Below are 26,985 nucleotides of genomic sequence, written 5' to 3' on the forward strand. Positions count from 1 at the left end.
GTGCCAGTTAAAAAGCGCTTTAAGCACTGGGCGCCTTAAATCCTGGTTATTTACTGGTTTAAAGCCTAGAAACACTCCAGTGCTCTCCCCTTCCAGCACTTTTACGCTCCTGCCCCCAAGCTAACTAGGAAGCTAACATGCTGCAAAGCATGCCTGATTTTGACTATTCCTGCACTGGTTTTTTAGACTGTGTAATACCTAGACCCCTCTCTTCCATTTTGCACTCCGGAGGAAGGTCCGTGGCAGCCCTGAAGTGCAGAAGTCCCAAGCCATGACCAGAAAATGACACTGGGTCTCTGTGTTTTTTTTTTCCAAGCAGCAGCAGCAGCTGCAGTTAAGGATATTGCACATACAGCAACATGTGACACCCAGAGAGGAGGGGACATGTCACAACACAGCTGATCCTGCTTTTCCTTTCATTGATCCTGCGTCTGTGAAAAACATTTACTTTCAGACATCCCACTTCAAATTCTAATCCAAATCCTGCTTCCTTTTATCAGCAGCAGGTTTAGTGAAGATATGATAAAGTGGCTTAAGAGCATAATTTGGTTGAAGAACGGGAACATTTTTGTTATGCTTTAACAGAAGTAAGTTCCTTCATCCCACGCAGCTCCAGAGGTGCCAGCCCCACGAAGCAGCAGGACGCAAGCTGGCTTTACGCCGCTTTACAAAGCTTCGAGCGTAAGGAAAACAATGCCCGCGGTCACTCCTTCACAGCCACGGCTGCCCTAGCGAGGTCTGCAACACCAGGCTTAGCTCTGCTCCTCCGTGCTCCCTCTTTCTAGCGATTTTTAAACACTTTACTTAAAAACTGGCATATTGACCGAACACCCCACATCCACACACCCGCCCTTCCAGATGGAAAGTGACGAGAGGTCCCACGTTCTCCTCCGCTTCCCCCCGCGGCGCCCCAGGCCGGCGGCAGGCCCAGCGCACCCGGAGCCGCAGCCCGCCTTGGGGCCACCACGCAGCAGGGACGGACGGCGGAGCCGTGCGGTTTACGCCTTTTGCACGGATCTACCCGGAGTGGGCGCCCAAACCGGCTCAGCGGGCGCCGCCCGCCGCTACCGATCGCGCTCCGCAGGCAGCCCGCCGCGCCGAGCAGGCCCTGCCGCGGCCCGCCGCCCAGCCGCCGGCCGAGGGAGCCGCCCCGGGGGCCGCTCGCCGCCCCGCCCGGGGGCCGCCCCGGCGCCCGTCTGCGCGGGCGGGCCTGCACATGCCCAGCAGCGCGGGCAGCCGCTGCCCTCCCCGGCCGCCGCCGGCTCCGCGCCGTCCTGCCGGTAGGTGCGCGCCGCCGTGCCGAGGGCCGGCGCCTGGCCCTGCGCCGCGGGGGGAGCGCGGGGGCGGGCGGGTCGCGCCGCTGGGGACGCCGAGCCCCCTCCGGGAGCAGGGGGCAGTGCCAGGGCGGCCTGGGAGCCGCCCGGGGGAGGGGGCGCCGCGCTGCCGCAGGCCCCCCTGGAACGCTCCGGCGTGGCTCCGCGGGGGGAGCGCGCTGGGGGCGAGGGCAGCGAGGAACGGTATTTTTAGCAAGAACGGGGTGGGGCTTTGTGTTTTTATTTTCATTTAAAGCAGCCTCGCTTGCCAGATGATTTTTAATAACTGCCGGCACATGCGCGTTGCTGCGGTTGCTAGAGGATTGTTTTCCGTGACTGCAGTAGAGGCGCGCTCGGAAGCGGCGGTCAAAACGCCGGGGTCTCTGCCCTTCACCCCCCCTCCCGCGACCCCCTTCTTCGGGGGGGGCAGCGTCACGGTGGGGACGGGCCGCCTGGTGCCTGCGGGAGCGCAGGTCACTGCCCAGTGAACCTGTGGGCACCGGGAAGAAGCGGGGGGAAACACTCATCTGAAGCATTCTGAAAGATGTCCTTAATTATCCTTAAAAAAAAAACCCAAACACACCATACCACAACAAAAACCAAACCTCCTCTTAACCTGACAAGTGTTGCAACTCATAATGATGGCTTGCAGTCGTTACCATACTTCAAACGGAATACTTAATGCAGCTAAATAAAGCTGGATTCTTACTAAAAAAAAAAATATTACTAAAATAAACTGATGGCTGTTTAAGATCTGACAGCTCTTCAGATTTGTAATCTGCCTTTAGAACTCCACAGGTGGCAGTAAAGGTGAGGGAAAGGGGCCTTTGCCTCTTCACCAGCACACCAACAAATTCCCCAGATCAAAGCTGCACTGCTATTTGTGTTTATCAAAATAACAGCATTTGGCCTCATCTCTCCGCACCAAGTGTCACTGGGAGGCTGTGACAGCACCCATATGAATTTGAAAACTTTCCAATTAATTCAAAATGGAAAATAATTTCCAGCACTGATTTTAACGTAAGTTGACATTTAATTTATGATAGAGTATGTCTATGGAGATGATGAATTGGAAGCATTACTTGTGGGAGATACAAAAAAGCACTGGCATTCCTGTTCACTTTTCTAGCTTCATGTCCAGCTAATTACTTTTTGTCCATAGATATGAATTACTCTCGGTTCATAACCACTGTGAGTGCAGCAAGAAAAGCGTCTCCAATAAGACTTCTCAGTGAGTATATGCCCATTCTTGCCAGGTTTTCTGGAAGGGTGTCATTCTGTGTTCTGGGCTTGAAAGAAAACCGTGCTGCAAGCTGACAAGCAAGGCCAGTTAACAGCTTTCACTTTTGGCAAGTTGAGATGTCAAGCAGGTGTAAAGAAGAATAAAGTGTATAGCCTTGAACCACTTCAGAAACCCATCCAGATAAAAGAAATAGTATTGTCACTTCAACATGCTTCTGAAAAATCTTTGCTACTGCCTCTGAGGCAGGGCTTTTGGCACAGTTTGCTACTGAATTTATGCCGGTTGTCCAGGAACAAGCAACTGCTAATGACTTGAAATTCAGTCCCAGCACCATGTTTCTTTCCACCTAGCTTTCCTGTATCCTGTTAAAGTCCATAAATTCCTCAGCACCCCCTCAGTGTTACTACATTTTCCCTTTCTATATTACGCTATCATTAGGCTACCATGTTACATAGTCTTCTGTGTGACAGATAGAAAAGGTTAACTACCTACTACTTGTTTACTCAGTTGAAACCTACAGGGACCTGACAGAATCAGAGCATGAGACATACATCACTAGTTAAGCCTTCAGGGGTCGATTTCCTCTCTTGGTAAGCGGTTGGCATTTGCTGTTCTGCTTAAAATGCTTCATACAGGTACAGCTAAGTCAAGTAATTCACTATAGTCAGTCTCTTACATTTTCAAGTGATACACCGATACACATCGTAACAGAGAAGTAGCAGAGCTTGTGCAGAAAGACACATGGAGGCTGCAGTTTTGATGACAAAGTAAATCTCTTTACCAGACCAAAAGTCACAGACATGACCCATATCGATAAACTGATAAGAATTAACTCCCCCTATTCAAGTTTGCTAGTAAGTAGTTGAGAATAAACTCAGTAACTGGAGGCTTTAAACCAAATCTGATGTCATCTTTCTTCTCATATCTGATGCAAAACTACCAAGCCGGCATGAATGCCATAATGTAAACTTTTAGATTTAATGCAGTCAAGTGCCCTTGCTGGACTGAGGTCCAATCTGGGCTGCATAGACTGGACTTGAATGATTGTGAAACTGGGTCTTTAAAGCAAGAGTTGCTAACATTTTTCTTCTTACTGAATTATTTACACGGTGCCTCTGTTGCTAAAGCTGGGCTGCCAGAAATGTTCCCACTCCCTTATGGAAAAGCTATAATCATACATGTAATTATCAGTGTAGCTGCACTACTGCCACTTCAGCTAAAGTGAGACTAAACAAAAGACAAAGGCAATCATTCCAAGTCACTCTAAACAGAAGATCGTTAAGGTTTTAAATTCTTGAAGCTTAAAGACATCAGTTACAGAAGAAGTTTTAGTAATAGTAGAACAATCCAGATTTAAAATAAATTATAAATAGGGGTTTTTAAACAGATTTTTTTTTTTTGTTTGGTCTGTCTCACCCATGTCTTCCCCCCCTTCCCCCAATGTAATCCAAGTAGAAAGGTGAATTTAAAAAGAATTAATGATCATTTTGAATTCAAGACAGTTAAAGTGAAAAATGGAACAAACTTCTCTGGACTTAAATGCTGACTATATGATCAATGTTGCAAATAATCAAATTGTAACCAAGGTCTTCTCCCTTTACTCTAGCTGAATTGATGCAGAAGTCTCCTCCATCTCTCATCTCTCTGGCTGGAGGGGCACCAAACCCTAGTGTTTTTCCCTTTAAGAGGGCTACTGTTGCCATCAGACATGGAACGGCTGTTGAGATTGGGGAAGATCTGATGAAGCGGGCTCTGCAGTACTCAGCCTCAGCCGGGTATCAGTCACAGCTGCTTGCACTTCAAGATACCAAAATCAAAAGATTATAAAATCCTTTACTATTGCATTAATTCACCTGTGTTTTTAAAACATGTTTGTAAAACCTGTTTTACAGAACCAGGTTTAACATCTTTCAATTTGCCTGACTATTTACATTTTGGTTTAAGTGGAAAGTTGTGAGCAGATGTGTAATTAAAAAAAAAAACCCTAACACTAGTAATTCTCAAGCCAGAGCATTTCCTGGCTGTTAGTATTTGAGAATTCAGACTCCCAGATCACCAGGAGGAATCATTTTGTGTTTTACAGTAAGCTACTACACTGCAATACATAGTTTCCATATTCCGGACTATTTGGTACCCTATATTAAAGTCAGTATGTACTACTTGTGGTAGTTGAATGAAGATATTTATAGTAATGTCATTTTTAGTACAAAAATTGCATGCCATTAAGTTACTTTAGCTCTAATGTGAGCTCCCCAGCAGACAGCACTGAGTCAGGCTTGTGACAGGTTTGCAAAAATATTTAGGTACACAGAAAGGCATGCAGGGCATTAATCAGTGAAGTTAAGGCTTCTCTTAATATTTCAATTAACTTAGCCATTTGTGGACATTCTACAAGATCTTAAGACATTTTTTGAAAAGAGTTTCAGAAATCCTGAGTATCTGTAGCCTATTACTAGCAGTATTGCAAGCTTTGTCACATTGCCACATTTGAGTATGAAAAGATCACTTCTAGGAGTAGACATTGTTCAGCCTCCACCCCTATTCCATCCTTAGCAAATCACTTCCACCCAGATTTCAGTATGATAGTTTAGTGTATGGACCAACAGATATTCATTTCTGCTCTTCCATAGAAAAATAAGATAAATGTTTCTTCATTTGGTAGGGCAGGTATAAAATCAGCATCTATGTGTATCTATGTGACACTGAAATCAGACTGAGGACCCTGTGCTAGATTAAGCAATGATTTAGAGGAACAGCCTAGCTTTGGCCTATAGATGTTAGATACACCTTATTTTATTCACGTTTCAGGATTCCAGAGCTGCTGGCTTGGCTAAAGGATTTCCAGAGGCATCTACATAATCCCCCTACAGCCAACTACAGTCCTGAGCAAGGACAAATGGAAGTGTGCATCACAACAGGCAGCCAGGAAGGCTTGTGTAAAGTAAGACCAAAAGCTTCATACATTAAATGCATTTCTTTCAGCGATGTTTATTCCTCCATCAGTTCAGTTACACACAGCATGAAGTGCTACTATATAACTATATGCAGGGCACTTTGTTAAATATATGTCTCACAGTATTATGAATGCAAGGTAATAGAGCTGAAATAAAACTGGCGTGGCAGTCTCATCTGTCAGGACTGCATGACTTCAGGTAAACTAAAGAGCCTGTCAGAAAACATGCTGTAAGGTATCATTTAATGTTACTTTAGTACAATAATAAGTACATAGGTATATTATTTGCTTTACCATAACTCAATTCTAATTATATTAGCCTTCCGTAAATAATTCCCCTTTCCAATCCTCTCTCACTGCTGTGTAGTTGATCCTTTCTGTAACTGAAGCACTGTTTCTGTTTTATAGTAAAGCACTGCCTTTCCATTTCAAATTGGTATCCTCTAGCTGATTACCCAGCTTCATTTGCCTCAAAAGCAGCATGTTCTCATTTGTTCATTGCTTTTCTCACAGATGGCATGTTAAATGGTTAGGCAATTACTAATACCAAGATTTTTAATCATATGAGGAAATCAGAAGTATGAAGCATGTGTACAAGAATGTCACAATCTAAGATACTCTTCTTTTACAGGTGTTTGAAATGCTCATTAATCCTGGGGACAACATCCTATTGGATGCACCTACATACTCTGGGACACTAGCAGCTGTAAGTATTCTTTAGCTACAAAACACTGATACATTTGAAACAGTAATTTAGTATCTTATCTGCATGCTTATATACACTGTCTGTATTTACTGTAAAAACATATCTTAGAATCAAGTTTTTACCATTAGTCCTGTCAAGTTCATGAATATTAATTCATAGAAGTTTTTCTACTAAAAGTTCTATAAAAGCTATTCCCAGGAGTGAAGTTACTCTTCCAAAATCCTAGTTCATTCAAGGGCTGAGGTCACATTTGGGATTGGAAAGCAAGCCATCACAACCTGGTCAGGTTGAAGCAAATGTGTGACAACTGGGTATTTTGAGATGTCAGCACATTCACCTGAAATGTAGCTATGGTATAATAAGCAGCCCATGACATAAACAGTATAAAACTGGAATATGCTTGAAACATATGAGTGCAAAAATGTGAATTAGTGAGAACTACACAAAAGTTTACTTCTGAAAAGTAACATAACCAGTGTGTAATTAAATGTCAGCTCAGAATGCCTACCTGTAAGAAGGGTTGGAACAGATAATATGCCACAACATTTGTCTACTCTCGCCTTGCATCAAAACACATTTTATTACTGTTTGCTGTGCTAAGTTTGAATGCATCTTTTCTAATGAAATATATGTTGTTAGGAATATATTTTGACAATGCAGCATCTTGCATTTTTACTTAAAAATGCAGAGCATTACATGGTACAGATTGAAATTCCAGAGGAGACAGCATGCTTTTTTGTTGGTATTTTGCCTGTATTTTTTCATACTGCTGTCAACAGGTCACTGCAGTAGCATCATTTCATTCTCCTTTATATTGCAGAATGTATCTATTGCGAACAGATACTTTGCCCTTTGTCAGTGAGGAGTATCTTATAGTTCTGGCATTTCCACTGAAGTAGAGTGTAAATTGTCAGTAGGAAATGAAGGTGCTCTGAACTTACTACCTGTGGTGAGACCATGAGGAGTCCTGAAAGAACACAGTTCAAATTTACAAAATCCCTTTCTGCTTGCAAAACCATGTCTGATTTCCTAGAGAAGAGCAACAGTTGAACATAGGAGGTACCCATTTCTTCTCAGTTGTCTTAAAAGGGCAAATAAGGAGTGATGTGGTAAATTTGACAAGCCTCACAGCAAATTCAGACAAACTTTCTTTTGAATCATGAGCAAATGGAGTTTGACGTAGCTACTAAGTCAGAAAGACTTTGCAATGAAATTTTACGATGCTGATGATAAAAGGAAGACCTTTGAATGACTGGATTATGACAGTTTTGTTCCTCCTATCAACAGCTGAGACCCTTGGGTTGTAACATAATTAACGTTCCTAGTGACCAGCATGGCATTATTCCAAAAGCTCTAAAAGAAATTTTATCTACTTGGAGTCCAGAAGACATAAAAAAACGTAGCCACCACCTCCCCAAATTCCTGTACACTGTTCCGAATGGGTGCAACCCAACTGGAAACTCTCTGACCACAGAGCGCAAGAAGGAGATTTATCAGGTATGTAGCTGGGGCCTTGTGAATCTTGTAGGCAGAAACAGATAAATGTCAATCTCAATTCAGTCGAGGATACCCCACATATGGTATTTTGGCCCATTATTGGTCCAGTAGATATTCCTCCTAGAACTTGTTTCTAGCATAACCTGTTCCATGACAACTCTTCAGAGGTGGACTATGCATTAGATAAATTGTTTTTGCAATAGTAGCCCGTTGCCGCCTGCTGCCTTTGCCGTGGTCTTCTAACTGGACTTACTGCAAGTTTTCACACTACATGGAACAGACCTTCAGTTACGTACATGTGTCCTTGTACAGCAGGTACCAGGCTTACTCTTATAATTGCTTGATGTCCAAATTGGGCATTTGAAAGATTCTCTTGATAGGGCCTTGTATACAGTGAATGAACAATCCATAGAATAATATTATGATCCTGGTAATAGGCCCAGGGTATAGGAAGAAATGGATTCAGTGTCCTCACATTTTAACAAATCTTTACTTTCTGTTCATTTCTTTAGCTTGCAAGAAAATATGATTTCCTCATAATAGAAGATGATCCTTACTACTTTCTTCAGTTTGAAAAGGTAATTTTTTTCTTCCATACTCCTTAGTAACATCTTTTCTGGTCCAGGAGAGAACTAAGGTTTGAGCCATGGATCTTGCTGTATGCTCCTTCTTCACGTCCCACCAAGGTAGTTACAGGCTTCACAGTCTAGGCTACTTTTAGTTGCTGTCCCCTTTGTGGCATTTTATTGCATCAGCTCTGTTAATCACTGTTTCAAATTCCTCAAGCCTTACACAGGACAGAATTTCCTTCAGTAGTCAGAGAATGTCAAACTTCGCCTCCAGAGCAAAACAAGTACGCCGCTGAATCAGCACTTGAAAATAGCAGCCTCTTAATGTTCCTTTCAGCCCAGTCTTACATTCAGTGGAAGGCTGCCTACTCCCAATCTACTACATCCCATTTTTACCCCTTAGTCTTTTGAAGAACCTGAGAGAGTTCTCCCAGATACCACAGAAAGTAGCACTGAGTAGGCAGCTTCCCTCCTTCATGTAAATTTTCCCTAAACAGGTAACTATGGAGTGTTGATCTGTCTTTATGCATGGATCTACAGTTGCTCAGTCTGCCGAAGTACCTAACTTCAGGAATAAAAGCTGGTCTTAGAAAGCAGTAAAACATTGGTAGAAGCTAAAGTTCAGTATTTTTATTTTAAAATATGTTTCTATGGGAGGAGGCAATAAAACTTCCCTTGCTCATTGAACAGCATTGTATGGCTTTGTTAGAGAGCGTAGGGGAAAAGGTATAAAAGTAGAATTCTTGATAAGGAAAAAACTATGCTGAACTCAGATCAAAATTTGGTCATATCATCTGATTTCCCTTTTTAAGGTAAAGCTAGAAGCTACAGGGACCCATCTTAGAAATTATAGTATCTGCTTACTCCATAAAAAGATATCTTGGCAGAGAAGTGGTTATTTCTTTCTCCTGCTTATGGCATAATACCAAAACTTGAACTGAGCACTTGTATGCTGAACAGTGGGCTAAGCATCAAAAAATAACAAGGCCAGTTTCTTGATGACTTTCATAGAATACTGTAATCGCATCTTAGACAGCTAGCCGAAACAATCACTTGTCAGCAAGTTACTGCATTTTTTTCCTTGGAATGCACATCCGTAAGATATTTACTACTGAAATATTTCTTTAAGAAATTAATTATGTCTTCATAGTAAAGAAAATAATTCCATCATAATCCTTACTTGCACCTTGAATTTTATTTTTTATTTTTCTTCCAAGCCATGGGCTCCAACTTTCCTCTCAATGGATGTGGATGGCCGAGTTATCAGGACTGACTCTTTCTCTAAAATTCTCTCATCTGGGTAAGGCCAGCTTCAGACTGCTCAGCATTGCCTGTTCATTTAAGGCACAAGACTAATACTTCATGCAAAATGATCAGACATGTCATAGTGTTTTTTCATCTAATTCTGGAATGTACTTTTGGATCTACAGCTTTTCTCAGTCCACTCACTTTTGATGTTATTTCTTGGCAGTCATTTAACTCCAGATTCTGTTTCTCTTCCGATACCAATAGTTACGTCACTGTCCCCAGGCCACCCACTCTTGCAGACACCATCTAGGCAGAAGGACAGATGCTGGATTCCAGCTCTGTTCCAGGAACTCCTAGGAGCTTTTCTCTTCTTTTTCTATTTCTCCTATCTCCTTACCATTCCTGCAGGCTCCCTGAACTTGTAATATAGAAGAGAGAGGATGGCATCATTCTCAAACTATTTATAGGGTTATACTGATCTCTCTTCTTCTAGCCTCACAGTTCTTTCAGGTTGTTTCCACCTGTCCAAAAACCTAAGCTGGCTTTTTTCCATTTCACACAAGTCAACACTTTTGATTTTTAACTTGCTTTTCTTTATTATCCTAATAGATACAAGAAAGTAATGTGAATTCTGCACTGGCAGCTAGTGGATTATAACCCCATCCCTGAGAAAGTGAGGAGACAACATGATGCTAAGTGTGATTGCACTTTTAGAAGTGATACTGCAAAAAGGGATGATGCAATTTTATCTTTGTCAAAGATACATATGAGCTTATTGGTTCTATTTTTCTTCAAAGAAAAAAAGATGGGTTGTAAGAATTGAAGCATGAATAAGAAACTAATATATCAGTCTAAATTCCAGTTAGCCTGCAGTACTGAAAGGGAGTGAAAGAATAAAGCTGTTTGCCACTTTCCATCTGTTTTCATAAAGCCTAAGCATTCATGATATTTCATTATGTGCAAACCTATCTTTCCTTCCCTTTGATTCATGTAATCTTTATGGTTGCAGAGGAAAGCTTACAAATGTGGGATATGTCCTCAAGTCTCAGAACTAAGAAGCTACTATAAGCATTAAAAACCCTTAAATGTTTTTATTTCATTACTTTGATACTGAGCTCATAAGTTGCATAAGCCTGGGGCTTAGGGCAGTATTAAGATACAGATGAACTTAAATGCATAAAGACCCTTACAATATCAATGGAATGCTTACACATTTTCCCACTTAGAAGTTAAACCGTAACTCACACAAAGTATATCATATTGCATTTCTGTCGTAACTTTTTTTTCTGCCCCCTCTAGGTTAAGAATAGGTTTTCTGACAGGTCCCAAGCCTCTTATCGACAGAGTCATTCTGCACATTCAGGTTTCAACAATGCACACCAGCACTTTCACACAGGCAAGTATCAAACTGCCAACTGAAATGTATTTGGGAAATATAACATATTCCAAGTTGTAAGAAACCACAAGCGAACAGCTTAGCACTTTTGCAATTTTGTTTATAATAAGCACATACATTCTCAATTCTGCTGAAGGAAGAGAGACCACCATGGAAATTACAACCAAAGCTATAGGGCAGGGGTCCTCAAACTACAGCCCGCAGGCCAGATACGGCCCCCCAGGGTCCTCAATCCGGCCCCCCCCGCCGGGGGTTGGAGGGGGAAACCAAGCAGCCGCAGATGACTGCCTGCCACTGCATCTGCACGCTGGCCCCCTGTTTAAAAAGTTTAAGGACCCCTGCTATAGGGTGTCTCAGTGCATGGAAAGCACAGCTATTATGCCCTTAACCCTCAGATCTCAAGAATCAAGGTTTAAAGTGCTTCTTATCTCCTGCTGATAGGTTCACTCGAAAAACCTCAATGTAAAGTGTACATTGGAAGAAGCACTTAGATTTTTTCCGGTGTTCATTCTGCTTAGCAATTAGAACAATACTGTCAGCCCACAAAGACATTGCAAAGCAGACTGCCAACTACAGCCCCTTTATGGTTAGTAATAAGGAAAGGAGACACTGAGCACACCTAAATATGGCTGCCATCTTCCAGCTCCATTAGTTCATCATAGAGGCAGTATTAGACAGGCTGACATGGGCGGGAAGGTAAAGCAATATACATTGCCTTCCTTTTTCTCCCTGATTACCATATTTAGCTTTCCATCCATTTTTTCCCTCTCTGCAACTCAACTTCCAAACACTGCCATGATCCTTGAAGGCAGCAGTAACATGGACTACAATGGCCTGTTGCTGTTACGACCTCTGTTTATAAAGGGCTCCAAGAGACCCCACGTGCAATTTCTTGCCTGTGTGGAATTTTGATTATTGCATCAGGCTATGTATCTTTTGGTGATTGCAAACGGTTCTGTTTAAAATATGGTATTGATGATGTGTCTTATTTCTTTAGATTATGATATCTCAGCTGCTTCAGCAATGGGGAGAAAAGGGTTTCTTGGAGCATATAGACAGGTAGGGTCATGTCATATGCTGAATCCCATCATCTATCATTCTGCTTCTTGTGACCTACATAAAACATTCTTCGCAGTAAGGAGGTCAGAAGTATTAGGGCAAACATAAGCCAGGTCACCAAGACTGACATTATTCACACAAGAGTCCTGAAGGAGCTCAGAGTGAAGTTGCAGACATGCAGGTCAGGGCATGTAACCTACCACAACAGTCCGCCAGTCTGCTGGCGCAGCCATTATGCAGCTCCCATCTGAAGGGAACACAAGAGGGTACTAGGAGCTCCAAGTCAGAGAATAAAGTTTTCATCCCTGCTAAAGCAGTAGGCTGTATAGCAAAGGCTAAGATTGCTAGGCACATAATTTATTAAGAAAAAGGCAGCATAGCTTCTATAAAGGCAGTTCTTGCCTCACTAACTGAGCAGGCATTCACCCTCTAGCACCCTTAATCTAATGATTTTGGGTGCCGATAGAATGTTCTACAGAGAGCAGTGAGGTTCACCTACACTCGCTAAGCATTACCTTTATCACCACTCGAAGACAGAACACTGGGCTAAGGTCTAATTGAGCAAGGCATTTCTTAGGTACTGACTAACACACATTTGTTTTTAGTTTATTATGCTGGAGGAGCATAGTTTCTCTTGACTGTCCATGCTTCATTTCAGATGCCATACTCGGATGCCATTAGAACTCCAAGCTTGCTACTTCAGTGGGAGTGTGCTACACTCTGCAGAGGCCTATAAGAGGAATGTGAGCAAAGCATGGACAAAGTTTTTACGTTTCACTGTAACAGCCTCTCGTCCCCGAGCACCTGCCTGTTGTCCCTTCTGTAAACTAGCATTTTAAAAAAATCCAAAACAAAAAAAAAAACCAAACCAAAGCAGACACACCAGCCCTAGTTTTGCCTTGTTTTAAGAATTAGGAACATAAAGATAGTCTTTGCAGTGAAACTTGGACCCTGCTTCTGCTCAACTTTCAGCAGTTCAAAAGATATATACAAAATACACCACTTCTTTTCTTGTAGGCCAAAAGACATCCTTGTTCAAGGCAACAGGCCGTTCTTCCTCTCAAGCTAATGAAAATAGTGCTGCAGGGTGCCATAGTGTAGCCACAGCCCTTTATAACCTTCTAGACTCAGTTGTCAGGTGATTTATTGATGAGGCCCAACAGCTGATTGGAATATCTTCCAGGGGATTTCATTTGGACAAAGTCAACTCGTTAGGTCAGGGGTCCTCAAACTATGGCCCGTGGGCCAGATAAGGCCCCCAGGGTGCTCAATCCACCCCACCCCCCCCTGCTGGGGGTTGGGGGGGAGGAACCAAGCAGCCGCAGATGACTGCCTGCCACTTCATCTGTGTGCCAGCCCCTGGTTTAAAAAGTTTGAGGACCCCTGTGTTAGGTCATGCTTTTGAGTTGGAGCTAGTTTGTTGTTTGGAGCAGCTACATTTTGGTGGAAGTCTTGTCTGTCTAACGCTTTACAATGCCATTCCAACATGAAAGTAAAATAATAACAGAAAGGCAAAAAACTCACAACAGAATTTGTGAATGGTAAAAACTGTGTAAGTGAGATTTACTATTTCATGCAGAATGTAACAATTGATGCAGGCTGAGTCTCAAAACTATATAAGCCTGCGGTGGTGTTTGTCTTATCAGGTATAATAAAATAAATTCAGAAAGCAAAGCTATTGGTTTAGAGAATATTTTTTAAAAATGATAAAATTAGTAGTAAAAGTACTTAATATGTTTTTCTCTACAGAGATGGGAACACATTTGCATTTGATTTACGAACTTTCTATCAAGCATTTCTGTGGTGTTTCCCATTGCACAGCACTTCTCATGTTAACAAAAGCCACTGCACAAGATTTGTCTATGTTGAAACTTGGGTTAGGGTCATTTTCCCTAGTAAGAGGTTGAGTTATTGGGATGTTTTAGTTCAGGTGTGGAGCAGATGGGTTCAAAAGTTTAGAAAAGGGGAAGCTGGCAAATAGTCATTCCAGGTTCATCATATGATTTGCTTTTTACCTTGTGAAATAGCATTTCCATGTGTTACTATTACACAAATTCAACTCAAATGCACAAAGATTAAGTCTGTGCTTTTGCATATGTGCAAGTCCTTAATTTTCTTCTGCTTTGTGCAGTAAATACTATTAACAGGACTTGTATCCACTGATAGAATAGACAGCATAGATATAATATATAAAGTTTCTATGACATATGTAAAGCTTAAGAAGCAGCCACACAAGCACTTCCTCTGTCTGGTTGATCAGTGCTTTGTTAGAGACAAAGCTGAAGCATTCAGGACTTCTCTGATACATGTACAACATTTTATACACGCAGTATACTCAGTTGTGCCCATCTAGGATATACTTAACGTTTCCATTAAATGTGCACTTAGGTTGTTCAGGTAGAAAAGCTTTGTTTCTGCCTTTGGAAACAAATGGACTCTAAAGTGCTATGAGATCATGACTTTGAATTGATAATTTACTTTCAGAGTGGTGGAGTTCTACAGGGCCCAGCGGGATGCAATGCTCATTGCTGCTGAGAAGTGGTTAAAAGGTCAGTGAGTGCAACACAGCTAATTACTTAAATTTTTTTCTAGCTGTTTATCTTCTTTGATAATCAGTAAAGTTCAGCTCTTGACTGAAGTGACATATAAGCATTATAAGCAAATCAATGACATTAAATATTAAGCTTGGGACAAATTATCTAGCGCTGCTGTTTTCATGCTTTTCTGGTGGGACAAGAAGATGGTGATGAGAAAAAAGCTCACCACGTTACTGTATAAAACAGTTTACAAAGAGCATATATTTCACTCCACTATGTTCTTATACTTTTTATGTGTAAAATCTGTCTTTAAAAATCTCCATCTGAAATAGCCAGAGATAGTGGCCTTAATTTAAAAGAAGATATAAACAATTGATGTAGTAGTAGCGATAATTTTTTTTGTCAGAAATCAGTTTTAAATGTCCTCTTTCAAAAGCGGTTAATCGTGGAGCATAGAAAGAATTTGATCAACAATTCTGCCATTACAATTAGTGACTCACTCCTCACTCCTTTTAGTCAGTCTGAAGTGGAATCAGCAATAACTGCTTAAGAACTGCTTACCTGCCTTAGATGATGCTTCCATGGGACATGAGTACTTGGGCACCACACAGTCATTAATATACATGCTGTTAATAATTCCAGGTTTTTGGATATGAAGTATTTCTTTTTTACATGGCTCTGAACAACCCTGGGTTGTTGACCTAGGTAGGCCCTCTCTGTCTCAATTCCCCAAGTATCAAAACAATGTAATAGCACTGGGCTACCTTAAACTGTATTGTGAGTATGTACTCATGTAAAAGACTACAGGGTCTTCGTGTTTTCTAGTAATAGAAGCCATAATACTATGGAAGACAGACCTTTATTTTGTAGATATAATGGTTAAGTACATCAAGGAGGAGCTGGAGAAGATGTCAAGTCAAATAAATAGCCTCTTCAAAAATATGTCCAAAACCAGGTAAAGAATTCTAGGTAAACAAAAGGTATACAGTAAGTCTGCACACACAATATAAGACAAATTCTCTAGGCCTTCCCATCCTCTTCATAACTCCTAGGCTCTCCTTTGCTTTGGGGAAAAATCTGTAATCATTGAAACTTAAAGGAAAATGCTTTTGCACTTTGCTACACTTAAAATCATATTGATAGTCAAAGTGATGTTAGAAACTGCGTCAGAAAAATTATTTTAGATTGTTTACTTGATCTGAAATAATCAACAAATACAAGTTTGTTAATGTTTGGGATTTCTGTAATTCAGAGCAATCACTTTCACAAAAAGTATTGAGGAAACCAGCACAAATGCAGTAAGCCCACACAGATTTGGAGTACTTTAAATTTGGCAAATGGCATCCTGGCTCTGTGGCCTACATTCCCTTTGAGTTCACTGGAGCAATAAATCAACATCTCTAAATCTATGATGTGTCAGTTAAAGTTGGGTCAGAAGTTTCTTTCTTGATTCCCTTCTTTTCTCTTTCTCTCTCCAGATTTGGCAGAATGGTACTGTCCTGCTGCTGGCATGTTCTTGTGGATCAAAATTAAGGGTGTTCCTGATACACAGCAGCTGATCATGGAAAAAGCTTTGCAGAAAGAAGTATGACCTATAGTGTAATGGCTTATGATGTTAAAATGAAACGAGGGAAGGATAAAATAAATTTACCATATCTATCTGCACATCTGAGCACACAAAAAAGCAGGGGAACTTGGGCACCATCACTGAGTCTGCAAGTCAAGGCATTGTTGCACAATGACTCATTAATAAAATATTTTTATGTCTGTATTCAGATGTTGATATTTAATCAGCTTAAATTTAAACCATTATAATATATAGTAGAATATATCAAGTATACAACACATATATATAATATTATTATATGTACTTATATGAATGAACGCTATCCGCAATATCTTTTTAATAAGACAAATTAAGTTATTTTATTTCTACAATTTTTAAGAGCCATCACTGTGCACTGAGTAAACTATATCCCATCTCACTGGTGCTTCTAAATATTGTGATGACAAGCCAGATCTGGTAACCCACCAGCCTAGGTAACCAAAACCTAAGAGCCCTTTGATTTTATGATGAAAAGTCTGAATCCAGGTTACACATTTTTGGCCTCTTATTTTGAAGAGAAGAAATGCATAACGCCATGTTCTGATACCAGTGTTTCAGCAGTAAGCCTTCTCAAATTTAATTAACATAGTGTTTTAAAACTGTAGAAGTGGTAATAACTGGGTAGCTAATTGATTTTTCTTAGGTGTTACTGGTTCCTGGAGGAGCATTCAATATTGATAGTTCAGAGCCTAGTTCTTATGTCAGAGCCTCCTTCTCTCTGTCTTCTCCAGCCCAGATGGATCTGGTAAGTGAGATTTTTTTTTTTTTTTTTGCATTCTTATCAAGACAGTTTCTCACATAGTAATACTCCCTTAATTTTACTCATTTCTTCTGTGTTTTATTGGACATTAGTACAGGTTTTTTAGTACTTAGTTGATTAAGCAGTACTGTTGAAGCAGTATTAGCCGGGTTTTAGGCAAGTTACTCATATCCAAATGACCTGAAAGGTACCAAATTTTTAGGACCACTTAAAATTTTTCTGTGTATCTCCTACATGTAGAGTCTCACACTTAATCCTCCCAGACATTATTCATAAAGGCTTTACTGAAGTCAGAGTAAGTTTTGCTATTTGCTTTAGCATTAGGAGTCATCATGTATCTTATATTCCAGATTTTCCATTCCTGCGATTGAATTATCTGTTTTGTGTGTGTGTTGTCAATCGTTTATAAGAAAGAATATTGTTTTTCTTTCATACAATTGACATACATGTTGTATTTAATTTCTCAGGAACTAGTCTTTGTATTTTTGGAACATTTTGGATGTTATTCAGCTGTATCTATAAAGTTAGTGGGAAGAAAGATAGGAGACATTCATTTATGCAGATTTAATACTCATTTGATTCAGGTGCTTGAAACAGCTCAGTATTTGTAGTTGTACTTTCATTCAGTTGTGAAGGTTTGTAACAGATAAGCATTTCAATTGTTTTTCTGTTTCTTCTGTATTTCTTCTGTATTTCTTCTGTATTTCTTCTGTATTTCTTCTGTATTTCTTCTGTATTTCTTCTGTATTTCTTCTGTATTTCTTCTGTATTTCTTCTGTATTTCTTCTGTATTTCTTCTGTATTTCTTCTGTATTTCTTCTGTATTTCTTCTGTATTTCTTCTGTATTTCTTCTTTCTTCTTTGTAATTTATAACCATACTATTGACAGTCGAATCTTATCTTTCATATGCTTCCCGATTCAACCTTTTCTTTCACCTTTGGAGCCTCCAGGCTCTTAAGTTAAAAGAGGTACTCTTCCAGGGATCACTAGTTTAAAAGTACAACTTTTATTAAATTATGTTACTGTATTAAAAGTAAAACTGTTTAGTTGCAGCTGAACTCTATTCAACCTTTGAGCATTACTCTATGCATTTTTCTGTTTAAGAAAACTCTGCCTTTATTTTCTCTCAGAGAAGTGGAACCTTTGTCCAAAGGCCATACATGTTGTTATAAAAGGGAAACAGAGAATATCAGAATTTTGCAGTATAAAATACTGAGTTTGTATATGATTAGGGTAGCGTTAGTAGCTTTACAGGTTTGGTCTGTTGCTGGAATCTAAGTGTGAACCATGTCTATGTCGTTGCAGGCCTTCAAGAGACTGGCTGACCTCATAAAAGAAACTTTGTGAAAAAGCTAAATAGAGCTCTTGCAGCAATCCAAATCATCTCCAGAAAATATTTATTAACATTTGGATTTCATCAGAACACTTTAAAAGCAAGCACAATACAGTGGATGTTTCCTTAGATCGTTTCAGCTGAAAAGGCAAAAAATGAAAGTGAAAAAGTTTGCTTAACTTTTATGACAGGACATTGCATTACTAAATTTATTCCAATTCAGAAACATCTAAAACACTCAAAACCAAAATGTTCCGTTTCCTGTCAAAGGCATGTTTTTGTTAGATTTGAATTGATTTTTTGTTCTGGCTTTTGTGTTCCATGTGGGTTGGGAAACAGGGAAATCAGTTACTTAGGAAGTTGCACCTGAGGTGGTCTTACCCACTATTAATCCCAATTTATACATTCCTCCAACAGCTTATGTTGGAATTGTTTTTGCATGTCACTTTCCTTGTCTTTCTGTATGGTGTCTGGTTTTGAAGATTTGAAGATCAGTATTTAATTGTACTAAAGTTTTGTCAGATAAAAGCAATGTAGGGATGTTAAAAAATTGAAATTGATCCAGCACAATTAGGCTATGATTACAAATAAAACTAATTGGGCTAAGGTCCCTTGCAATTTGCATGGGTTTTGCAGCTCATTCTCTTAAATTTGTAAAAGGTTTTCTGATTGCTGGCTTCCACTTCACTCTGTGAATAATTACTTTGTACCTGTGTTAGAAAATCTCTGGTTTGCAAAGGCATGTGGATGTGCTAATAGAACTTCTCTCTGCTCTTAGTTAGTCAGACATGTTTTTGAACAGAGAGCGTAAGTAACTGAGCAGGGGACATAGTGGAATGGACAATACCCTGACACTGCCAGATGTACAAAGCAAGCAAAATGAAAAATAAAGAAATGTTTTGATCTCTAGTCCTTTGGTTGTTATCTTCACAAACATTTAATACTTGGCAACATGTACAAAACCTTCAGAAAGTTTTAACTGTACAGATTTTCCAAGACTCCCCGTCTTGCTTAGTGACTTAAATTTTATTACTTTTTGGATGAAAAAACACTGTTGTTTTCCACCAACAGCATATGGTTGTTTCTTTATGTGCAAGTGTTCAGAGTTTCAGAGTAAAAACACATAAGGGTCAGGCACAACCTTGCTTAATTGGAAGTTTCACGAGAGTCATAGTCTTAGTACTAACAATAGTTTTCATTTCCTCTAGTTATAAATAGCATGTGTCATAACAAACTAGCACAGATACGTGCCTTTCCCAGTACCTCTTCTGTCATCAGGATCATTTCAGTGCCATCAGCCCAGGATCACCTTTTATCTCTATCTCAAGCCTTTTAATTTAGTCACACATCCAAGCCATCTCTGTGCTTTGCAGCTTCTTGAGCAGCATATCTAAGCTCTATCCTTTCCCCTCTTCTAGATTACTGTGACTTTTAGTCAAGTCCTCATGATTCTCAGACTTAATTTTCTCCAATTTGCTGTCAGTATGTGATGCCTTTCCTCTCAGACCGGTTTGAAGTACTTGGTATGGTCCCTATTTGTCCATCACTCCTGCCTTCCTGCAAATGTGGGGCTGTGTCTGTTGTCCCACCACACCTCATCTGCAACCCCAGCCACATCTCTGGGTTCCCCTCCAATCCTCCCTGGCAGCAGCAGGATGGGGCTGCCACAGGCGGGCAGGCAGGCAAGCTGGGGCAGTGGATGAGGTCAGCCCTGCCATGGAGTCGGGCTGAGCTTGGGCAGCCGGACCCCACTGGGTGCCATAGCACAGGGACAGCCTGCAGCCCCACAGCTGTTCCCAGGTCACCAGCACTGTTTTTGAAGACAAACTTTTCCCTTTTTACACTGTTGGATGGTGCTAACGGGGGGTCCAAACTAGCAGTGCCTTCTGTGCAGTGCTGCTTAACAGCAAGTTTTCACCTTTCAGTTCAGTTTCTTAACCACTTGTAGAAATCTTGAAAGCTCTGACTTTGTTATCAGGCAATATTTATCTTGGGTTCAATTTAGAAAATCATTTTATACAACAGAATGATGTGTCTGTTTAATTAAAATAATATATTTTTACAGAGGAATAAATGTAAACATCATTTAAGACTATTTTAGTACTCAGGCAAACACTACTGTCACTGTCAAATGCTGTTGTCATATTGTCATTCAGACAGATGTGAAATAGAAAAACTCAATCAAAATATTATTAAGCAAGCTTTATATTGGTGATGTGTTGAATAATACACCTCTTAATTTTCAGAGATCTAAAAGTTAAACTTCGTTGAATGTAAGCAAAATGCAGTTCCATTTGCTGCACATTAAATGCTTTTGCTATCAGCTAATTTAATTTAGAGAGTTTGTTTTTTTCCCTGACTGTGGTGAAGCATCTAAACTTAATGTCCTGAACAATGCAAATTGAACAATGGCAGTGAAATCTTATATGCAGATACTGTTTTCCCTGAACCTCTTAAAGCACAGCCTCTGATCTCCCAGGAGAGAGCATTGGCTGTGATTAAATGTTCCGGGAGGAAGCCGCTTAGAGACAAAGGCAAAGGATGGGCAACAGGTTCACATAGAAAGAAGGGATGTGGCAAATGGAAGTTTTGGGTTTCCCTTTCTGTTTCATCCATCCAAGAGCAAAAAACCTGTCATTTGTAGCTGGGTTTAAGCCATCTGATGCAAGTGACACAACCTACCGTTGGCGAAGAGAGGATACAGAGGAAGGAAAGGGCTCAGGGTGTCTCTTCTGATGATACCTTGGTGTGGGCAGTTGTGGAAGAGCTTACAGCAGCACTACAGAGAGCTGCCTGGCCTGCGGGCCGCTCCGGGCAGGCTGGGTCTCCAGACTTCTTTCTGAGTGGACAATTACCTGCCCATTCTCTTGTACCTACACTTTGGTTCCACTGGATTTTCAGACTTTTGGCAGATGAAAACCACCTAGAAATTCCGGTCAAACAGCCACTGTATGTGACCCAAACAATTCTGTAGAAGGCACATAAAGCCCAAGCCACCCTATGCATATCATGGGTGCACGTGTTGTTTCACACATTTAGACTTGCATGGTGCATCCCACTTCTGCTTTGCGAGTTTTACAGATGTAGCAAGGGGAAGCAGTTCTTCCCTGGAGAATGGAAATACCAACTATAACAACAACATAATTCCTGAACTTCTGCATAGAATACATTTACAAATTCTTGGTTCACACAAGTCATTGATCTGAAGGAAAATATCCTCATTTACTTTCAAATGAGAGCCCTTCAGCACAGCTGTTATTAATGAATAATTGAGAAAAGACTTGTGGGGAATTCATTAGAAGAGAGAATGTATGCAAGTATACAATATGAGAGTTCTTCTGTTAAACCATGAACATGCAGGAAATTATTTGATCTAATTGAATGTCAGTCCCTGAGCATCTGTGATGGTATCCAAGAATTTATAGAGTTTTTATGGAAAAGACTTGGTTTAGTTTTGGGGGGCTGTCCCCTCAATTCTGAATGCAAGCTTCATTTTAAACTTCATCCTTTAAAAGTAATTTGCTCTGTGTTGAACCTTGTATTTTAAAACCTTGTGGCTCACAGATCTGCAGTACTTTCAGTTCTGCCTTTGCAATCCGCCTTGTGATACACTGTGAAAATATCTAACACAACTCCACAGAGCTCTACTGGTGCATGTCTTAATCTGTCTTGTTTTCTTTATTATTTAATAACAGGTTTTGAGCTGTCTACACACTGTAAACTGTGTCTTAGATGGGAACAGAACAATTGCAGTGTTTGAACTGTAACCATTCTGAATGAAAAGCACTCTGCAAATACAAAGAGACATAAATTTTCACTCTTCTGACGTTGCTACCAGGACCTCACTTTTCTCGTAATGGCTGTGGAAGCTATTGTGTAACCCTGCAAAGTTCGGATACCACCATGGGAGAAGGACAAGTGTCTTGCTGATTCTTTTCAGATTCTTTTCTATCCTAGAAATGTGTTAACAAATCCGACTGCTGCTAGAAGAATCCCTGCTAGCTGTACAGAATTTGAGAGAATACCTTCCAAATTACATATTTTTTTTATTTTTAACTTGTATTAAATCAGATCCGGGTTGATACAGCAAGTGAATATGCTGTGATGTGATCTGGAAAAAATTAACATGAAGGTATTTCTGTTCCTTGATTTACATAGAACTTTGAACTTTCTCTGCATTTGAATAATGAACTTTGAACCTAAAAGGTTCAAAAGATTACAAATATTTTCCTACATTTTCCTTGAAAAAAATGGGCATTAACAGAGGTTGAAAACCATTGACGTGGCCTAGGATTTTGGCTCCTGCTTTTTGTATGCTAGAATTTCTAACCAGATCCAGCTGGAGCCACCAGTCCTAAAACCCTCCTGGTGTGCAGGTGTGTTAGCAGAAAGGAAACTCCATCTTCTCAGTGCACATTGCTACCAGTCTTTAGCCACTAAGGACACGGTTAAGTATCTGTGTGGCTCCATAGTACTGGAGTAAGCACCAGCAGATGATGCAGGCACATCCTGAATTAGTGGTGGGCAACAGCACTAAAGAAACGACAATGTCACAGCTTTTGTACTCTGCACGGTTCAGCGTATGAATGCATGCCAGATCAGCAGAATCATGGAGGAGCTCCAGAAATCTCATTATTTGTGCCACCAGCATGAATTATCACCAGTTCATCTGCATATAAAAACACTTCAGGAAAAACCTAACTAGTTTGGCTCCTAAGGAAATACCCAGTTTAACTGAAAAACATTAGTTTTTCTATTGTTATTTAGCCATGAAAATTTAGCAGAAGGTAGAACATCTCTTGCTATGAAACTGATGGCAAAGTTTGATTTTTGCAGTCATGAACATGGCTTGTTTGCCTCCATTTTGTAGCCACAAGAATGCAGGAACAATTTGAAACACTGAGTTTCTTAACTTTTTTTTACATTTTACTTTTTTTAATGTTTTTTAATTAAAATTTAAATTGCATCTAGTTAAAGCCAATATTAAACCAAATTTTGGTGGGTGAACTAATCCCTATACCACTGCTAGTTATGTTTATGAAGTTGCACTGTGCTAGCCTAGTTATTCCAGGAGACGTTTTTGGAGTTACATCTGTATTGACTACTTCTGTTTCGGTTCTTCTGGGATAAAGAAGTTTTTTTGATGAGATCAGATTATTTTATTGCCTTATATGGAATCTTCTTTCAATTAAACAACATATAATTTAATACACCTTCTCACTGTCTGCCCCTCAAAACAATAAAGAGGAGGGATGGAAACACCAGTTTTCTTGGTGGACTATGTAAAACACTATTTTCAACACAGTTCCAAGAACTTGGAAGATGTTATTTAATTAGCAAATAAGCTTGTTCCTGCATCTCTAAGGAAGACTGAGTTACTGTCATAGTATGGGCATAGCTAGTTAAATTGTAAACATTTTAGGCATCCCACCAACATGAAAGGAAACAGCAGAAAGCCCTTTAGAAATACCTAAGAAAGGAAATACTTTCTCACAAACCTAAACCAAAGGAGAACAGCCATCATTCTTACAGATATGTTATTCAGTATCCAGTTTTTTCATACCTTTTCCACTTCAAGCATTTAACCCACACCTTTGCATCTCAGTGCAATTTTTCTTTCATCTTGACTTCTTTGTTCAGATCTTTCCACGGACTTCTCTAATCATTCCCTCTTCAGGCCCCCCAGGTAACATTTTCTCAATAATCAAGGCCAATTATTTTCTTACAATTGCCACCATTTTGTTTATCTGCTATTAATTTGATGACCAAGTATGCTATTACCTTATTCTCTGCATTTGTTTGAGGTCACATCATACATGATTCCATCCATAATTAATCTCTGGCTGATGGCAAGTCTGACCCAAACACTCTCTCGTTTAAAGCAGCCAGCATCGCTATAGGAGACCAGCACTGACTCTGGGGAGATGTGCCTCAGAAGGGTGACTGTCACATATTGCCTATATCTTCAAGCAACAGCAGTTATGCCAAATGAATAAAAGTGTTATTTGCTTCTGCTTCCTAACTGGCATCATAATAAAATGTTTCCTTTTTTTATCTTTTTTTTTATTCCTGTTTATGTAGTTATTGTTACTTGTTGCCAGTCATATAAATTAGGAACTAGTCATATTTATCAGGAAACTGACTACTTCATGTTACTCTAAACTTCTCTATTGGATACCTTTAGGAACTCTTTATTTTCACTCTCAAGATTAATTAGGTTACTCAGCAATAGTAGTTTTATGAAGCCTATTACAATGGCAGTCTTCTATGGCCATGTTTAATTTGCTTTCTAGCAATTCTGCGATAACCCTTATTAGATCCCACATAATAGATGTCCAGAGAGGACTTTCAGAAAGCAACATGCACAGATGATTTAGGGGTTGAACTCTATGGATATCAGTCATGTTTGCAAGTGATGTTTGCTGTGAACAAGAATCCTAGTGAATCATGAGTTTCAAAGCCAGAGGAAATCATCGTCAGCTTTATAACGAAGACCACACATTTTCATTATCTCTGAGAAAGATACCCTATCTTGTTTTTAAGGCTTAAAATTATGGAAAAAACACCAGAAAAAAATTTCAGATTACAGAGCCCTTCATTACATGGCATTGTTGCCAGTCATGTCACTTGTATGCACTCAGCTAATTCTCTAAAGCCAAAAGTAAGGGATAAAAAGGATATATTTCAGAAGTCTGGAGCTGCTCTCCTAATTAATGAGCTTTCAAAAGAGTCTCCATAGTCCCCTCAAAACCTATCCTAAGCAGGGAAACATGAAATTTCCATTTTAGATGGGAAGGTTTTGTAAAGTGGGTAAGACAGCAGGAGGGAAATACGCCAATGAAAATAGCTGCTGTACCAGCAAATGACCCTTTGCTGTCTGGTGTCAGAAATAAGGAAATCACACTTGAGCCTTTTATGATTATTATCATAAACAACATAGACATCTGATGTCAGTAGCATTTCATTTAAAAAGGCAATTGGATACGCGTATTTTGCATCCTGGCAATTTAGGCCTTAAGCTATTTTGTAAAAGTGGTGTTCAGAAAAATGATTTGGAATTCCTTAACTGTGGTACCAAAGCCATGAAGGTGGGATGGGGTAAAAAGTTTCTACAATCCCCTAACTGGTTTTAAAAGTAAAACTGATTTTCAGAGTGAGTAAAATATTTTGGAAGGTGCAATCCTACTGATTTTTTTTTTTTAATTAGACTCCTAAATAACCAAGTTAGTTTATAAAATGGAACTAAAATTCCTAAGACAATTACATGGGTTTGATATTCTCTTTAATAAAATCCCATATAAAAATTTCATGACTCAGAATTGTAAGGCCAAGAGGAAATCTTAGCCACATTCTTGTGAGATTCCTGAATGGAATGTTGCAATGCCATGCCCGCAAGTACACCCACAGATTGCCTCTGAGGTCTAATAACCTCATATGGTTATTATGGAATGGAAATCTTAATGGAAAAGATCTTTGCAACCAGTGTAGCAGCATGCTCTGACCTTTCTCTCACTGTTCAAAGTCAAGTATTGGTGATACTCAGCACAAATGAAGTGAGTAGGATAACACTAGAGAAAAGTCCAACAGCAGAGGAGGGACGGAGAGTAGGACAAAGCACATGAGAAAAGTCCTGTGTTAAGAGACAAGGAGAAATCTTCCCCAAAGCCACATACAAATTGTTGAGAGAGATTTATGCTGTTAGGGATGTTTCTAATGCCCATTCACACTGCTAACCACACTTTCTGATTGTGAAATGGCCGCTTTTTTTTTTTTTTTTCCCCAAGAGACAAAAATATTGTATTTCTCTAAAATGTGTTTATATATTAAGGATGATATACATCAGGCCAAAACAATCATATATTACTATGTAACTACTGACACTTCAAAGAATCTCACTGGAAATACTGCTTGCTCTGTTTCTTCCCCAGGCTATAATAGAATTCTTCTAATAGTTTTGCTAACATCTTTACTGTTGAACTACAAATTTGACAGCAGCCACAGCTTGCTACTAGTAAGAGATTCACAGAGCACAGAAGATACAATATACTGTGATGAAGGAGCTACACAAGTGTTTTGCCCCTGCCAAAAACTGAAACCTGCAACAAAACCTGTTCTCTTGCTTTTACGCACCACACTTCATTCAGAAAATCAAAACTGTTTTCTACATGCAGCCAGCATCACAGCATTAGAAAGCATACAGCAGTATGAAACAGCTTCCCTAAAGGATGTATAAAATGGGCCAGGTACTGCAGTCAGGGAAAAGATTGAAGGTGTGCAAGACAGATTTATAAAACCAGCAATAGCACAGGCAAAACGCATCAGAAGTGGTTGTGCACTGTTTTCACAGCAGAAGAAGCAGGGGAGATTTAATCAGTGGATGCTGATTAAACAGGAAAAGTGTTACATGCACTATAACATTACACAGGACTTTGTGTGAGCCAAATATACAAATGGGTCTGAAAAAGAGATTAAATGCAACAATTGGGAGGAGGCCGATAAAAGACTATTAAACAAAATGATCTGCGTGGTCCAGATCAGGAGTTTCTAATATAATGATGAGGACTGGGAGGAACTCAAAGGATCACTAAATATTTCCCCATTTCTTACGCCTTTGCTTTGGCCACTGTCAGAGACATTATACTGGACTAAAAACCATTGGTCTAAACTAGTATGGCAATACAGGTGTTTTTATGTTAGCTTGTCTCTCTGTTTTTAGCAAGGACAATGTAGGCAAGACAGATTATTGTGTAGGAAATTGGTGACA

At 39.9% G+C, this 26,985-nt stretch overlaps 1 protein-coding gene across 2 annotated transcripts; it reads left to right on the top strand.

Moving 5' to 3' along the window:
* The first annotated feature begins 976 nt into the window (after nucleotides 1-976).
* On the top strand, nucleotides 977-19,130 carry AADAT (aminoadipate aminotransferase). 2 transcript variants are annotated; one of them, XM_055719749.1, is made up of 14 exons: nucleotides 990-1,280; nucleotides 2,476-2,544; nucleotides 4,163-4,331; nucleotides 5,365-5,497; nucleotides 6,141-6,215; nucleotides 7,503-7,712; nucleotides 8,225-8,290; nucleotides 9,499-9,581; nucleotides 10,829-10,925; nucleotides 11,923-11,984; nucleotides 14,469-14,533; nucleotides 16,000-16,106; nucleotides 16,771-16,872; nucleotides 18,194-19,130. In XM_055719749.1, the coding sequence occupies exons 1-14, from the start codon at nucleotides 1,217-1,219 to the stop codon at nucleotides 18,233-18,235; spliced, it is 1,344 nt and encodes a 447-aa protein (XP_055575724.1). In that variant the 5' UTR covers nucleotides 990-1,216; the 3' UTR covers nucleotides 18,236-19,130. The 2 variants fall into 2 exon arrangements, with proteins under 2 accessions (XP_055575732.1, XP_055575724.1); XM_055719757.1 differs by lacking the exons at nucleotides 16,771-16,872; nucleotides 18,194-19,130 and adding an exon at nucleotides 12,643-12,727 and having other exon boundaries at nucleotides 977-1,280; nucleotides 16,000-16,050.
* The last annotated feature ends 7,855 nt before the right edge of the window (nucleotides 19,131-26,985 follow it).

Source organism: Falco cherrug, chromosome 1, assembly GCF_023634085.1.
Source record: "Falco cherrug isolate bFalChe1 chromosome 1, bFalChe1.pri, whole genome shotgun sequence".
NCBI lineage: Eukaryota > Metazoa > Chordata > Aves > Falconiformes > Falconidae > Falco > Falco cherrug.

Bases quoted from the DNA above. Each gene is read 5' to 3' on its own strand.
- AADAT (XM_055719749.1), top strand. From the start codon at position 1,217: ATGCCCAGCAGCGCGGGCAGCCGCTGCCCTCCCCGGCCGCCGCCGGCT. The intron at 5,498-6,140 runs GTAAGACCAAAA...CTTCTTTTACAG, and splicing joins GCCAGGAAGGCTTGTGTAAA to GTGTTTGAAATGCTCATTAA. The intron at 11,985-14,468 runs GTAGGGTCATGT...ATTTACTTTCAG, and splicing joins TTCTTGGAGCATATAGACAG to AGTGGTGGAGTTCTACAGGG.